The 15,632-nt window shown below is 41.3% G+C and overlaps 1 protein-coding gene across 1 annotated transcript in view; it reads right to left on the reverse strand.

The window, feature by feature from the left end:
* slc7a5 (solute carrier family 7 member 5) overlaps nucleotides 1-13,937 on the reverse strand; it is a 29,976-nt gene extending 16,039 nt beyond the window's left edge. The window contains exons 1-2 of the mRNA XM_079682036.1: nucleotides 13,074-13,937; nucleotides 9,270-9,395 (exon numbers count right to left, since the gene is read on the reverse strand). Of these exons, the coding sequence (XP_079538162.1) occupies nucleotides 9,270-9,395; nucleotides 13,074-13,665 (718 nt within the window). The 5' untranslated portion in view covers nucleotides 13,666-13,937. The remainder of the gene's footprint in view (nucleotides 1-9,269; nucleotides 9,396-13,073) is intronic.
* Between the last annotated feature and the right edge of the window lie 1,695 nt (nucleotides 13,938-15,632).

The raw sequence follows: 15,632 nt of genomic DNA on the forward strand, positions 1-15,632 counted from the left end.
AAATACGTTAGCAAAGCTCCCTTTTTGAAATAGCGCAGTAAAGGACTAGAATTACAAATGAGTTGAACTCCTTTTCAGTCTTCAGCAACACACCCCAATCCGTATGATACGAGCCGGATTAGCATTACATTGATATCCGAGTCAGAGGATAAAAGGTGGATACAGCTCCTGCTTCTCATGGAGAAATAACTACCAGAGGGAGGATCAGGTGGAGATGATCAGGTTCTAACTTGATTTACTGGAACTGCAGTAAAAGAAGATTCAAAATAATATAAAAAGTTACACCCATTCTTCATGGGAAAATTAAAAATGTAGAGATGACACAAATAAGAAGGCAGTTTGTTATATTGTCAAAAGGGGCCAAAACTGAGGATTACCTTTATTAAACTGATAACTCTGCGTTAAATGTAGCCAAAACAGGTTTTAGGATTATTTTGAAAGTCACTACTATGATGAACATTGGCCATGAGGTAGACTGTAGATTTATAGTATGTGATTTTAAGAACTCCAATTGGATTTGTTTTTACTTCACCAAACTCCAATAATCCACTTTATCGGTGTGTTACAATCTCTGACATTAACTTTAGAGTGGTGGAGGAATGAGTCATAAAACCTGTGAATTAATTGGCATTTGACCACTTCCGGTAAAGTATCGTCTCGCCACTAGGTCTGCAAAAATAATCTAAATGTTATCGAATTGCAATATGGACTGAAATTGCAGGAAGCAGAATAGAATAGCTGTACATAATAGCTACACACTGCTCTTAATATCAGGATGGGTCAACTGTAGAATCCTTAAACAATTTCCAAACTTGGGATGAATGAAATATACAGTATATCTAAATCAACGCTCATCACATTAGTTATCAAATCAAGTTTTATTTATATAGCACATTTTAAAAAGATTTTTGGTCGAGCCAAAGTGCTGTACATACATTAAAATTACTTTGCAATAAGGACACTTTACAACAAATACAACAGCACAGTTTATGCAGAATATCAGTATGACAATACGACACCCTCTGTCCGGGTTAGACCCTCACATCGTACGAGGAAAAACTTCCAGAGAAAAACCCGCAGTTTAAAGGGTAAAATGGGAGAAACCTCAGGGAGAGCAACAGAGGAGGGATCCCTCTCCCAGGACGGACAGACGTGCAATAGATGCCGTGTGTAAATTGAAGAGATAATACATTTTACAGCAAAGACCAAATGTTTGGAAATTAATGTGTCTATAATAAGAAGATGAATCCACAAGGATGTCAACAGTCCTGTGGGAGCCATCAGGGAAGTAGTGTGATGAGAGTCAGACAGGACCGCAGAGACAGACGGTTTCACTTTTATCTTTGTTCCTGTGCTTCAGATCTGTGAAACCACATCCTTCTATCACTCTATCTCTCATTTTCTCTGTGAACAATACAAACCTCCCTCCCTCTCTCTCACCCCCACCTTCCCTTTCTCTCACTTTCTCCCTCCCTCTCTTTGGTCCACTTCTGAACAATTCTACTCAGTGTTGAGCTCCTGTTTGCCCACCAGTCAGCTGATGAGAGACCTGTGGCCTCTGACCTCCGCACAATCAAACCACAATGCATTAGTGTGTGATGGAAGACTGAGCTTGGATTTTGCTTTTTAATCAAGCATTTACTTATTTTGTCTTTTAGCCCTAATGGGTCCTGGTTTGTATAATCTTAGTGACAAAAGAGGGTACCATCACATTGAATACAATGCCAGCCGCAAGCTAAACGTTGTTTCATATTTTAACAAAACAGGAAGGTTTTAGGAGGGCAAATTTAAGAATTAGAGAACTTTTAATGCTGCCAGGAATTAAATGATGGATTACAGAAAGCTGACCTACTTCTGAACATGCAGCAGTTAATTAAAGTTCTGAAACAATAGACAAAGTAGAGACAGTAAAACTGCCCTAACTATAAAACAATACGTGTTTGCATTACATCTGTTCTGTATAAATCATGTACATTAATCATTCAATCTTCAAATGCAAAAGTAAATAATTTCGAATTAGTATTCAGTACTTGAATACTGTTTTTGTAAAGAGGACCTATTATGCTCATTTTCCGGTTCATATTTGTATTTAGTGTCTCTAGTGTGACAAGCTTCCATGCTTTAATGTTAAAAAGCTCTTTATTTTTCTCATACTGCCTGTGCTGCAGCACCTCTTTTCACCCTCTGTCTGAAACCAGAGCCCAGTCTGCTCTGATTGGTTAGCTGGCCGCCTTTGTTGTGGTTGGTGATCTGCTTAGAGATATCCCGCCCCTTAGCGTATCATGTACAATATGTTGGAGTGCTAGCCAATAGAAGCCCAAATGTTACATACTGTAGTGATGTCATTGTGTTAGAGAAATCAACAAAGGAGTCCAATGGAGGCGTTTCAGGCAAACGCCTTTGTGTGGGAGAGAAACTCCCTCTGGAAGGAACATTTGGATTTTAGCCTTTGTAGACCGTTTACATGCACGAAAACCTATAGAACACACTACAGGGAAGGGAGAACCCCCAAAAGCCTAATCGGGCCTCTTTTCCCTCTAACTGTCTGATGTTAAAGTGAGTGTTTCAGGAAAGTAGAGGATTCAAGTGGAATCTCACAGCTCGGCTAGGGTTAATGTCAGGTGTAAGGACGAAGGGTAAAAGGTCAAAGGGGAAGTCAGTGCTCCAGACATGAAATGTCTGAGCTCTACAATCCATGCTCAGTCTGTGGTGAACTCACCCTCAGTCTGAACCCAGTGACTCCTCTCTTTCAACAACAAATGAGTTTACTGTTGAACAAAAATACATCTCCAACTCTATTTGCTTTGTGATTATACTCATTCTACAAGTCTTTTGCATCTCATGCCGACACATGTATGCTCAACAAAGTGCTTGTACACTTCCCTTTTACAGCAGCTACACCCCAGCAGACAGGAAGAGAAGCAGATATAGGATGACAACTGAAAAGGGAGGAATGTGACTGAGTTTGTGTTGTTATTATTATTGAGAATGCAATGAGGCATGCAAAATGTTTTTAAGCTAACATTTGTTTGTCCTTTGAAGGTTTTCAACCTGATGAATTCTTGGAGTTGTCTTAAAATAAATAAAGAAAAAAAGAACAAAACATGAGATGAAGCCACATTCACATATTAAAACATAACATTTAAAAAATATATTCTTCTTATGTAACGTATTATCGTTTAAGCTATTTTAAATATTGCTATGAAAATGTTTGGAATTTTAGAAAAACATATCGTTAAAGGCTGCTTATACTCAAGCAAGAAATCTCCACTGACCAGAACTTACATTAACCAAACGTTTTGCTTTTATTCCTATTTTGTTTTATTATACTATTTTTATTTTATCATTAAAAAAATGTATTCTTTTTATTTATGTAGTATATTTATTACCTACATTCTGAAGGTTTCTACAGAGTTGTTCATATATCATAGAGTGGTGCAGGGATGACGTATTTCTGTAGGCCGACCCGGAAGTAAGCTTCGCATGGGTTCCCTCGACAAAAAGCAATGAGATTTCTCCATAGGATTTTGGAATATTGTAAAAAATAATCTATCGATTACATTTATGATTCGAAAGTTATAAAAGTAGGGTAGACATGTGGAGATTATCCGGCTGAACAAAACGTGCATTTATCTAAAAACAACATTTATCGTTTTCCACAGATCTTATTATTTACAATATTCCAAAAATCCTATGGAGAGATAGCATTGCTTTTTTGTCGAGGGAACCCATGCGCAGCTTACTTCCGGGTCGGCCTACAAAAATACGTCATCCCTGTACTACCTAAAAAACACTGCAAAAGTAATTTTGTTTTGTTGGCTTTTATAGTAATCAACAAAAAAAGTTTCAATGACGCGTCGTTGTGTAATAGTTTTATTTTAGAATTATATATTTTCCTATTGACCTGTTGTGCCCACGTTTCTGGACTCATTTGACTTCTAATACTTATTTGATAGTTGCACTGCTTTCTTCTAGAGTGCGCAGTCTGATTTCCTGAGCTCACTCCTGATGTTTTTCGACTTTATAAAACAGCAAAAGAAAACCTTCAATTGTCCGACGACTCAAAGTGAATGGGCCGCGAGTCGTTGCTTGGTCAAACACACTGCTGGAGTGTTTGTGTTTCTAAAGCGTCTTGCAACTTATAAGTAGATTTCCAGTAATAGCAGGCTGTGTTCTGTTGAAGAGCTTTTGTCTGCTCTCTGTGCCGTCCTCCAGTCATTGGCTACACTCCACAACATCCTGCGGCCCTAATGAGAGTTAGGCCCTGCTCCAGAGAGCCAAACAATGGCCTCTCCGCTCCCACTGATTCCCTGCTCTCTTCCAACAAAGACAACATTCCCTGTTCAGATCACACTGCCAAACTTTGATCAGATAAACAGTAAAAACAAGGGTTCAGATTGGCATCAAAAGTGCCATCATAGCCTTCCGGATTCCTATAGTTAAGGACATTTATAAAATAAATAAGATTTCTCTTTTTGACTCGTGTGTTGTGTTTGAGACTATTGCTTCCATGGTTAAATTACATACAAATTATTTGTATTTGTAACTAACAAATTCCCGTGAAGGGTTCCCCATCAGAGTGTTGTTACTAAATCTATAGAGAGGAGAAGTCACGCCCATCTACTTCCGGTCCATGGGACCTTATTTCGGAAAAATTATGAATTGAAGTCAATGGGGAGAGAAAACTTATCTTTCGATCCCGTTTGAATTGTGCCATGAATTACACACATGATTAGAATCTTAGAAAAATAATTTCCATGTCAAAAAAGTCACAATTTGTCGTAAAACTGTTGAAATATAAGACTATGAAAAATACGCAACTAGAAAGACTACAAATCCCAGAGTAAGTTAGTTAGTTAGTTAGCCTTGTCATTTTTATTTGCCTTAAGGCGAGACACGGCAGGAAAAAACATCGTTTTTCAAGCACTGGTCAATTTTGAGATTTTGTGCTATTTTGATTCCATAACATGTTTTCTTTCAGGCTTTTGGAAGGAAAACGTACAAGATACACATTTAAGTGTTTATTTTACTATAGTTTGTCTATTTGCGTCAGTAGATTTCTCCTAAATTCACCAATAGTTAGCATTCTAACGTAACATAAAGTACCACGACCGCTGTGTGCACCATGTCATCAGAGATATCGTTGGAAAGCTGTGTCTCTCCTGCACAATCTCACCAGATCCAAATATGGTCGTTTCCTTTGTATCAGCAACCAATCGTGAAAGTGCAAAGTGGTCTTAAACCAAGAAACAAAATCTCATTGGCTGCTGTCAACTTCTGACAACGTGATTCGTTCAGATGCGCCACGTGGTGTGCTAAAACACTTCCTGGTTAGCTTTCCGCTAGAAATGTAAATCTCAAAATGGCAACAGAACGGTTTACAGAGAAGACGACAACAATTGTCACTTGCATGAAGCAAGGTTATACAAAAAACGAATGACCCCGAACATGAAATACCTTCACGGAGTGCGTCGATGTTCAAGCTGTCATCCAAAGAACAGGAGGGTTTAGCTAGCGCCTCACTGCAATCTTTAAAGGTTGTTTTCTCAAAATGAGTTTTTTCTCCTACACTGAGTTTGAAATGTCCATTTCAGTATCACGTAGATCAGGTGTCGGCAACCTTTTTGATAGGAAGTGCCATTTAAAAAATGCAGACGATCGAGAATTATCAACGGGGGGGGGGGGGGTTGAGGAGCTTGACGCTCATGAACTATCAGCCGGAGGGCGGGGGGAGCCTCGCTGCGGGGAAGCAGTGTGTGGACCTGTCAACGAAACTTACACATTTACCACATTTAAATAATTGGTTTAAACGGCATAATAATAATAAGGACAATCGTCCTTTCTGTGATTCTCCAGAACACACATGTTATGATATTAGGGTCATGCAGAGTGAGATGAGATCGCTGTCCCTTTAAGAGAGAGAGAGAGGGGTGTGGCTTGTGCATGTGTGTGTGTGGATGGCAGAGCGACAGTGAGGGAACGTGTGTATGTTTCTGGAAGTGAAACAAGGCAGCAGAAAAACAGAGGTCTGTGATGTATTTTGTGAAACAGAAGAACAGCTAAATAAATGTAACGGCCTCCCAAGAAGAGCTCGCCTCTCTCCAGTCATTTAAGCTATAGTGGGTTATTGAACCTGAAGCTTGTTGCTTCTGCCCTCCTCGACTACGGTCTGGGAGCCGACAGGAAAGTTCAACACACAGATGGCCAGTCCGCCCCTTTGTAGCATATTATTTCGATGAGCAGATCGCCACTGGGCTTTCAACTAAAGACACAGCCACGCAAAAACTGCGGCATTTGTACAGCTCCTTATGGGTAGGCCTGCTGCAATTTGTGAAGTGCTTTCCTCTGTGGTGAAATGATCAGCACTGCACCACGGAGGAAAGCGGCAGAAAGTCACCTGGAGTTAAAGAGAGCGGGGCTGCGTTGCGTGAATGGCTTCCTTCTACAGGTAGACGTGCTCTGGCCAATGCTGGGCCAGGGGTTGCCGACCCCTGACGTAGATACACCAAACCTTCCAGTTATATTCCTATCAATATTATGAAGGCTTTTACAGAAGGGTTTGTTCATATATCATTCATAGCCTGAATTATACAACATTGTATACCTAAAAACATGAAGAAAATTGATATTTTTTGGGCTGTTGACAGTATTTTCTGATTTATGGAGTGATAAAAAGAGATATCCAATATCCCTTCTTTAAAAGCCTTAGATACTAATATGACTACAAAATAAAACAAGAATTTTGAACCTGGCTTTATCCAAAGTTCAGATTTCGATTCCTGAAATGTGTTAAAATATGCACATATTTAATGAGATAATGGCTAATTTGCATATTTAAACATGCTATTTCAGAAAACTTGTAATACAAAAAACAATTGCCTTATTATAAGTAATTAACTGGAGAAATGTCTAGCTGATAGCTTTAAGGTAAAGAAATTGACCCCATTCACCTGGGGTGTCTCGGCTTAAAGAGCCTGTGACACGAACCCAACAACTGTTGTGCAATGAAATAGTGGGCTACTAGTAATCTCGAACCGTCAGTTTAAAAAAGAAAAAGCGATACCGTTCCGATAAATATCAATAATTTCGAACATCGCGGGAAAATTCCTTCGACTCATTTTGAGGTTTTGGGGGAAGCCGGAAGTGACGTCAATGCGGGAACGCTTCACTGTGCGGCGAGAGAGCCAAACACGGACAAAGTGTGTTGTCATGCGTAGAAATTGTGAATTACTGAGTTTAGGCACGTTAATAACGTTTTAATGAAGTTGACTACAGTATATTCATATTTGTCAGTGCTTTCATGTCAATTCGGCGAACATAAACATAAATGCTCGTGGTGAAGATGATGATTAAATTAGGATTAAAAATCGGTAGTGAGAGCTGCTGAATTTCCTCCAGTCGGATGTGATATAAAAACAAATCGATTATTTTTGTAAACTTAAGTGGATGAAACTACATTTATTAGTGCTTTCATGTCAATTCGGCGAACATATGATACATTAAATGATCGTGAGGATAATGATTTAAAAATATTTTGTTTGAGCCGGTCTGCATTTCCTGATGAGAAAACAAACATTAGCTTTTTGTAGTTGCAGTCAGTGGTGTAGTGGGCGTTGGACGCGGGGTACGCCGTACCCCCACTTATTTGAAGCATGATTTCTTTTTTTAATAGTCTAATACATCTAAAATCATTGCCAGTGTTATCAGTTGCAAGTGTGTGTTTGTTGTAATAATGACGAAAACATAATAGGCAGATTTCACAGTAATTATAATAAAAACGTAGCTCAAGCATTTATGCAACTTGATTTGAAGCGTGTGTGTGAGGGGCAGAACTGTGTGTGTACGGTGACCAGGTGTCCCGCACTGTGCGGGACTGCACACACAGCATTTTTATTATTTGTCCCGCGTCCCACACATTGAGACTGTGTCCCGCATTTGAGTGATAGTCGCGCAGAAAGGCCGGATCGGTTCGCTGACAGCCGGCACCGCCCTTTATTATTATTATATTGTCTAAACGGCATCATGTAAGTTGCGCTGACAGGCGACACAGAGGTCCCCAAGCCTCCCCCCCCCCCCCCCCCCCCGTTGACAGTTCACGAGCGCGTCCATAGTGTCTCCCGTCCACCCACCACCCCGTCCACCCAGTAAAAACATCCCCACTACACCACTGGTTGTAGTAGTACACCAACATGGATTAAACGTGTTTTTTTTTTTTACCACAATGTTGGGGAAATTAATGGATAAAATGCACGGATTATTATTATTATTATTATTATTATTCCCACTCCGATCGGGACACTAGGTCCACCGTTTCCCCGCAGCGAGACTCCCCCCGTTGACAGTTTACGTGGGCTGGGCTGGGTGCAGTGGCGGACTGGCCATTGGGAGGAATCCCGATGGGCCGGTACCGAAGTGGGCCGGTCGGATAAATCACTAGCACATCCCCCACTCCCCCCGTTGACAATTTACTAGTTGTACCGAAGTGGGCCGGTCGAGAGTCCCGGGCAGGTTTTTAGTCCCTGTCCACCACTGGCTACATGACCGTATGACCGCCCATATTGACGCACCTAATTCCTAAACTTCTAACAGATACAAAATAAACCGATCCTTCAGCCTCATATGAGCTCTCAGACACGTTCAAAATTAAACTGTCATCGCTGTCTGAGCTTGCTGCTGTGTGCGCCATCGTGCGATTACATGCAGATGCTGGGATCCTGAACGGTGCAGCTGGAGCGCTGTGCCCGCAATGACGTCACCCATAATTTGGCGGGACTTGAAGAATCCCCGAGAAGATCCAGGAAATGGTCAACATTGAAGGGCAGATTAATGGTTATCAAAGTACAAATATCCAAAATCAGTTTAGTAACAGTTTTCAAGGGGACAATATTTACTCAAATTGATGGGTTTGGATGATGGGGGAAAATCGTGTCACAGGCTCTTTAACATGAAGTAACATTAAGTAACCCAAAATGTTAAACAGTAAGAGTAGTAGTAATATTTCGTGAACCCACCGGTGTGATCATTCTATAATACACCGTTTAAGCCTGGATGCTCCCGGGGAGAAATGCTAACGCTAACGCTACATTAGGATCGGCGATCTTTTTTACTTCATGCTATCTGCACAAATACATTGAATTCACCAAGAATACTAACCTTTATTATACTAATCTTAGAGGTTGCTTCCAGCCCACTTGTAGTGATGTTTATGACCCTTCTATGGAACATTGTGAATGTGTATTTGTGTGAATGAAGGTTTATGTGTGACGCACCTTGTCCAATGTTGATGAAGCCGATGATGATGATCATGCCCAGGGCCAGGAGCTTGGCTGCTGCAAAGAAGTCCTGCACTCTGGTAGCCGCCTTCACACTGTAGCAGTTTATAAAAGTCAGCAGGACTGCAAGAGAGGGAAAAAGACAGCGAGTCAGAAACACTGTAGGAAGCAGCTCTATGGTTGGTGGCTTCTACAGTACCATTAACCACATTCAATCCATCATGTTCAATCAATTTGTCTGTGGAAAACTGTGCAGCAAACTTGTTTGTTTTTTTATCGTAAAAAACGAAGAACTATCTTTTCTTATTCTCTTAAACGGTGGTGCAAGAATAAGTCCTAAACCCAGAAATTAGTTGGCATTTCAGCACTTCCGGGTTTGTTTGTCTCAAGGTCAATGGTTTTTTAATGAATTTCTGGGGAAATGCCTGAAATAAGGTAATTAACACAAGCTTAATAGTTTTTAAAAACAGCGGGTGCTAACAAGTGGCTAATTGAGACAATTAAACATCATCACGCCAAACATTAGCCGCGTTTAGCTCAGCTGTGAAGTAATATCACCGTCATGTAGTTTGTTTATATCCTAACGCTAGCAACTTTCTTATTTATGTCTATTGAATTGACTCTCCTTAAATCATTAAAGTGGGGTTAATGTGTAAAGATTATCATGCCTAATAAAACAACTAAGTAAAATAAACGTGTGTTTACCACAGACCCTAAATTTGTCTAGAATCTAGATTCCAATGTAAAAATTGCATCGCTTTGTGTCAACGGAGCACTTGCAAAGCTAACTTCTTGGTCGGCCTACAAAAATAAGTCGTCACTACACCACCCTATTAAAATAGCTTTTCACAATCTTTCCTTGAACCTTCTGTTTCCGCAAATATAAAGCAACGTAAGCCTCAACATGTTCTAAAGCATGCTGGGGGCTGGAGAAGAACTCAAAAGATTTAGAATTCTTGGTTGAATAAAATCCACCCCTCTTTCTTGTACCCACCATGTACAGATTTGACACACACACACACACACACACACACACACACACACACACACACACACACACACACACACACACACACACACACACACACACACACACACACACACACACACACACACACACACACACACACACACACACACACACACACACACACACACACACACACACACACACACACACACACACACACACACACACACACACACACACACACACACACACACACACACACACACACACACACACACACACACACACACACACACACACACACACACACACACACACACAAAGTGATTAACTAAAGCAGCAGGTCCCTTCAAAGCTCCTGAATCAGGTCGGGGGCCACAACAGAAAGACGAGACAGAGCACAATGAGGCTCTGTGTTGAAAAGAGACTGGGACAAAGTGAGAGCCTGAGTACAGTAGAGGCATGGACAGGCATTTCTTTATATGCATCCAGATTTACACAGGCATGCATAAACACCTCTGGCTATATATATATATATATATATATATATATATGTATGTGCTTGTACATGTATGTACAAACATGCATATGTGCGAGCGGACAAACAGAAACACACTGATCTCAATTACACAGATTCCGACAGAAACAGGTCAAATGGAACAATAACTCTCACCAAAATAGACCTATGGAGCTGTAGATATGTGTGTGTGGAGATTTGATGACCCTGACAACCCCACCGCCTACACTTCAGGCATGCACAACGAAGCGTGCAATCCTCGTGAACACACACACGCACAAAGATAATTGAGCCTCAGTCTACGGCTCTGTCATGTGGTCTTAGTCAGGATTTAGGCTTTAGTCAATCTGAAGATTAGGCACTAGGGTTACTAGCAAGCACCCCATGCACTCACACACACATTTATATACAAACACGCACAATGTCATGTGCGATCATGTATTCGGATAGAGATGCAGTGTGCAAGGGGAAAGTGGGGGTGTCTGTTGTGTGGTGCCGACAGTCAAAAAACAACCTGAGACTGGTGCTGATCAATTTAAGCAGCAAATAATCCAGGGTTAATCTTGTTAAGACTCCATCGAAATCAGGTTGAAAAGCACTGACATTTACTAGCATTTTATTAAGCTCACAACTGAACTGCTACAAAAAATCTACCAACCCTAAAAACAGCAGCATAGTTTTGGTTTAATTGGCTGCTTTGACTACATTATAAATGTTTGTTTAGTTAAATTCTCATATGTAATGATTTGTGATAGGCTATTTTACACATAAAACATAAATGACATAAATCAGGGACTTAATCCGGTGTGAACGCGATCTGCTCTTCAGTTCATCAGAACTAAAGAGTTCTGATTAACTAAGTACTGGGAACTAAGTACAGCAAAGTACTTGTATGAAAGCGCCTATTGTTATATGAGTATTTAGTAGCCTAAAATGTGTGTCTCAGGTAATACATCTAATTTCCCCATGAATACAAGAAAAATGAAATTATTAATAGGGATGCTCCGATCGATCGGTCACCGATCGAGATCGGTCGATACTCACTCTCTAGCGATCGACCGGTGCTCTCTAAACATGTCGATCGCAAGAGCCGATCGCATGACGTAAAATACATGACACTTTTCTCTGTGCGCGGCAAAACAAGCTCGCCAAAATGGCTTCACCGGTCTGGCATTATTTTAAGGTGTCCGAAAAAGACAGTAAAATAGCGGTATGCAGCGCGTGTGAAGCAGAAATCCTGCAGCTCCGCCCGCTGTGACGGACCAGTGAGCGGAGCGAAACACACAAGAGTTAGACCTAACACACTTAGCTATTTTATCTACCTCTGGAACAAGCTAAACTAGTTATACATATATTTATTCTTCACTGTCGCGTCACTCATTACTGGATCAGTGAGCTGCATGAGATACTGACAGGCGAGATACAAACTGCTGAGAGAGAGAGAGAGGGAGAGAGGGGGAGAAAAAGGGGGAGAGAGGAAAAGAGAGCGCTTCCGCTCATTTCTCCCGTGTTATTATCCAAAGTGAATGTGAACTTGAATAATGTACATCATTTGAATGTAATAATTAAGTTGATTGTTGTTTGTGGAAGCTCCAGTGAATGAGCCCCATTAACTGAGTTTTAAACATTACGTTAAATGGAAGATTTAAAGTGATGTTTAAATCTTCCATTTAGGCCCCGTCCACTCGATCGGATCGGCGATCGGTAGCGGCTGATACTGATTCCAGCGATCGGCCCCAAAATTGGCGATCGGAGCATCCCTAATTATTAATTAGATTTTACCAATTAAACTCAATATATGCCTATCAAATTCACTTTTGTAATTTTGTTCATATTATAATACATTTAATTTCAAAACCTTTCCACTTTATGTTCTGTAATATTAAGAAGAAAATCGCAGTTTTGAAAGTGAAAAAGAGATAAATAAAACAATTATAACAAAACGATAAAGTATAAAATCATAAATTATAAATAACTAACTGAGAATATATGGGCATAACTTAATGAGACAATTATCTAGTGATGATAGCTGATGAAATAACGCGGCATTTTTACCACTGTTGGCCTTCCATACAGGTGTCATTGTTTGGGCATTGGCTCTGGCATCACCCGTGGAGCGTGAAATAACGCAAAGATGCTGCTGATGTAAACTATGTGAGAATTGTAGCAGTAGGTTATTAGATATGTCTGTATTAATGTATTAATGTCCTGCAAAAATAAAACACAGGAAGTGTAACTCATGTGTATTCTTTAGGCTGCCCACATCAATCACGTAAAGTTGCATCATCCCGTGCAGCATGGCTCGGATACTCACGGATGCAGAGGCAGGCCAACAGCTTGGCCCCATTCTCCGGCACCGGGCACTCGGGGAACATAGGCTTCAGCAGGTAGGTGGCGAAAACATAGGCGACGATGTACTGCGAGGACGGCCGGATGATGAGCAACTCGATCCAGAGTTTGAGGAAAGCCGGCAGGGAGCCGTACACCTCCAGGATGTAGGCATAGTCCCCTCCGGATTTACTGATGGTGGTCCCCAGCTCCGCGTAGCAGAGGGCTCCGACAGTGGAGAACACCCCGCAAACCGCCCACACCACCAGGGACAGACCCACCGAGCCGGCCTCCTTCACCACGCCGGTTGGGGTGACGAAGATGCCCGAGCCTATGATGGTGCCCACGATGAGAGCCACACCGTTCAACAGGGTGATGGTCCTCTTCAGGGCGACCCCTCCCTCCGCTTTCTCTCCTCCGGCGGTGTGGTTGGGGCTGCTAGGCTCACTTCCCGGTTCTCCTCCCCGGTTCGACTCTCCCGTCTCCCCGCCCGGAGACAGCATCTTTTCCGTGACCTGCTTGTCGTCCTCCTCCTTGTCCGCAGAGGAGTTCGAGTTTCTCTTTTTTAACCCCGACATCTTCAGCTGAGTTTCCTCTTTCTTGTTCTTCACTTGAGGGACACAAAGCTTCGCGCTTTCCCGAGTGTCGGTGTGTCGCAGGTCTCTTCTTCCTCTCTCCGTCGGTTGGGTGTGCGGTGTGATGCCGGCCGGGCTCAACCACGAGGTGTCCGCGGTTTGTCTGCTCGTCTGACTCAGAGCAGCGTGCTTTCACGCTACTATGTCTGGGTACAAAGACAGGCACGCTAGCCCTCCTCCGTAAAGGCCAGCCCCTGCTCGGTGTCTCCTCCTCATCAGAGCCCGCATCACTTCGTGGCTTTACCGCCTTCTTGCGGCTTAAAGCGGTACTACCCCTCACTAAACACCTAATCCTACAACTCCTGTCTGATTTGGATTTGAGGGATCCGTCCCTGTTAGGTATACTTTGGTGTTATCTCTACATAAAACAACAAAGAAGCACCAGCAATAATACAGTAGCGAGAGTAATTTAACACTAAGGGTTCATTTCAATTGTTTCTGTCAGACAGCCAAACCAGCTGAACTGGTTTCATTGCATCATACTCTCTGAGGAAGAGAGAACATGTACAGATCTGGCCCAATCCCCCTCCGAGAAAGATTTAATTTGCATTCCATTTTTTTTTTGAGGACGCTTTAGTTCAATGCGTTGGCATATTAGAGTCATGGGACAGAACAACTTTGTATCACTCAAATAATCAGAAATCAGTGTAGGTAGGTACTACTGAAATGTCAACATTTTACATTTAAAAATGCATATTAGACATTATCAAATGCACGATTTTGGTGAGTAAAAGGAGAAATCTACAATCGGATCAAAATGTACTTCCTGTAAAACTGTGCTGAGTGGTTTTGAGCACTAAACGGTGTGAAAGGACAGAGGTTGTCTTTTTCTCATACTGATATTCTGCACAAACTGTGCTGTTGTATTTGCTGTAAAGTTTCTTTACTGTAGGTTATTTTCTATTATATGTACAGCAGTTTGGCTCGACCAAAAATCGTTTAAAAATGTGCTATATAAATAAAACTTGATTTGATTTGATCATGGTGATGAGGAAAAGCTGTTTAAAGAGATATGATATACGGGGAAGCGTTTCAGTTTGTATGGGAAAATGATCCCAGGCCATATTCAAACACGCATATCATTGCATGGTAAATCAATGAAGCTCCACCAACTACATTCTATAGATTCTCCTCAGCGATTATACATCAGAGCAGAAGGCATCTGGGACAGGAGTGGCTGAATATAGGGCGAGGCTTCGAGTGTGTGGTTAGAGCGTGGCCTCGCATTGTGTCAGAGTTTTACATTTTACACGTGGTGGTGATGCAAGACAGTGTTCTTGACGAGTTTAAAGTTACAGACACACACACCAAATTATGCAGCTGCTATTCAACTCTGATAGTTGACTCAAACCATCTTAATGCCAATCTAACACACACATACCTTGTGCCACATTGTGGTTGAAACTCAAAGTACTGTTGTTTCCTTCCTGTCACAAAAAAACTTTATCTTATGAAGCCCTTTTTTACCAATGTGATGAAAAAAAAGTTCCTCAGTTAGTCATTTTAATGTCAAACTTTCTCCAAATAATGACTAACTCTTGCAATATAATGAAAAGTGTCTTATTATATAGTATGTTTGAGCTACTTACTCATACACACGTATTTTTGATAAAAACGTAGAAGTTTGAAATACTAACTTATTTATTTTTAAAGGAGCTTTATTCTGCTAATTTTCTGGTTCATATGTTGTGTCTCCATGTTTCCATGTTTTAGTGTTCAAAAAGCTCTTTATTTTTCTCATACTGCCTGTGCTGCAGCACCTCTTTTCACCCTCTGTCTGAAACCAGAGCCCAGTCTGCTCTGATTGGTTAGCTGGCCGGCTCGGCTGTGATTGGTCCACAACTTAGAGGTGTCCTGCCCATAAGCCTATCACATACAATGTGTTTGAGTTCTAGCCAAGAGAAGAGCAG

This window comes from Notothenia rossii (assembly GCF_949606895.1).
Source record: "Notothenia rossii genome assembly, chromosome: 5".
Taxonomy (NCBI): domain Eukaryota; kingdom Metazoa; phylum Chordata; class Actinopteri; order Perciformes; family Nototheniidae; genus Notothenia; species Notothenia rossii.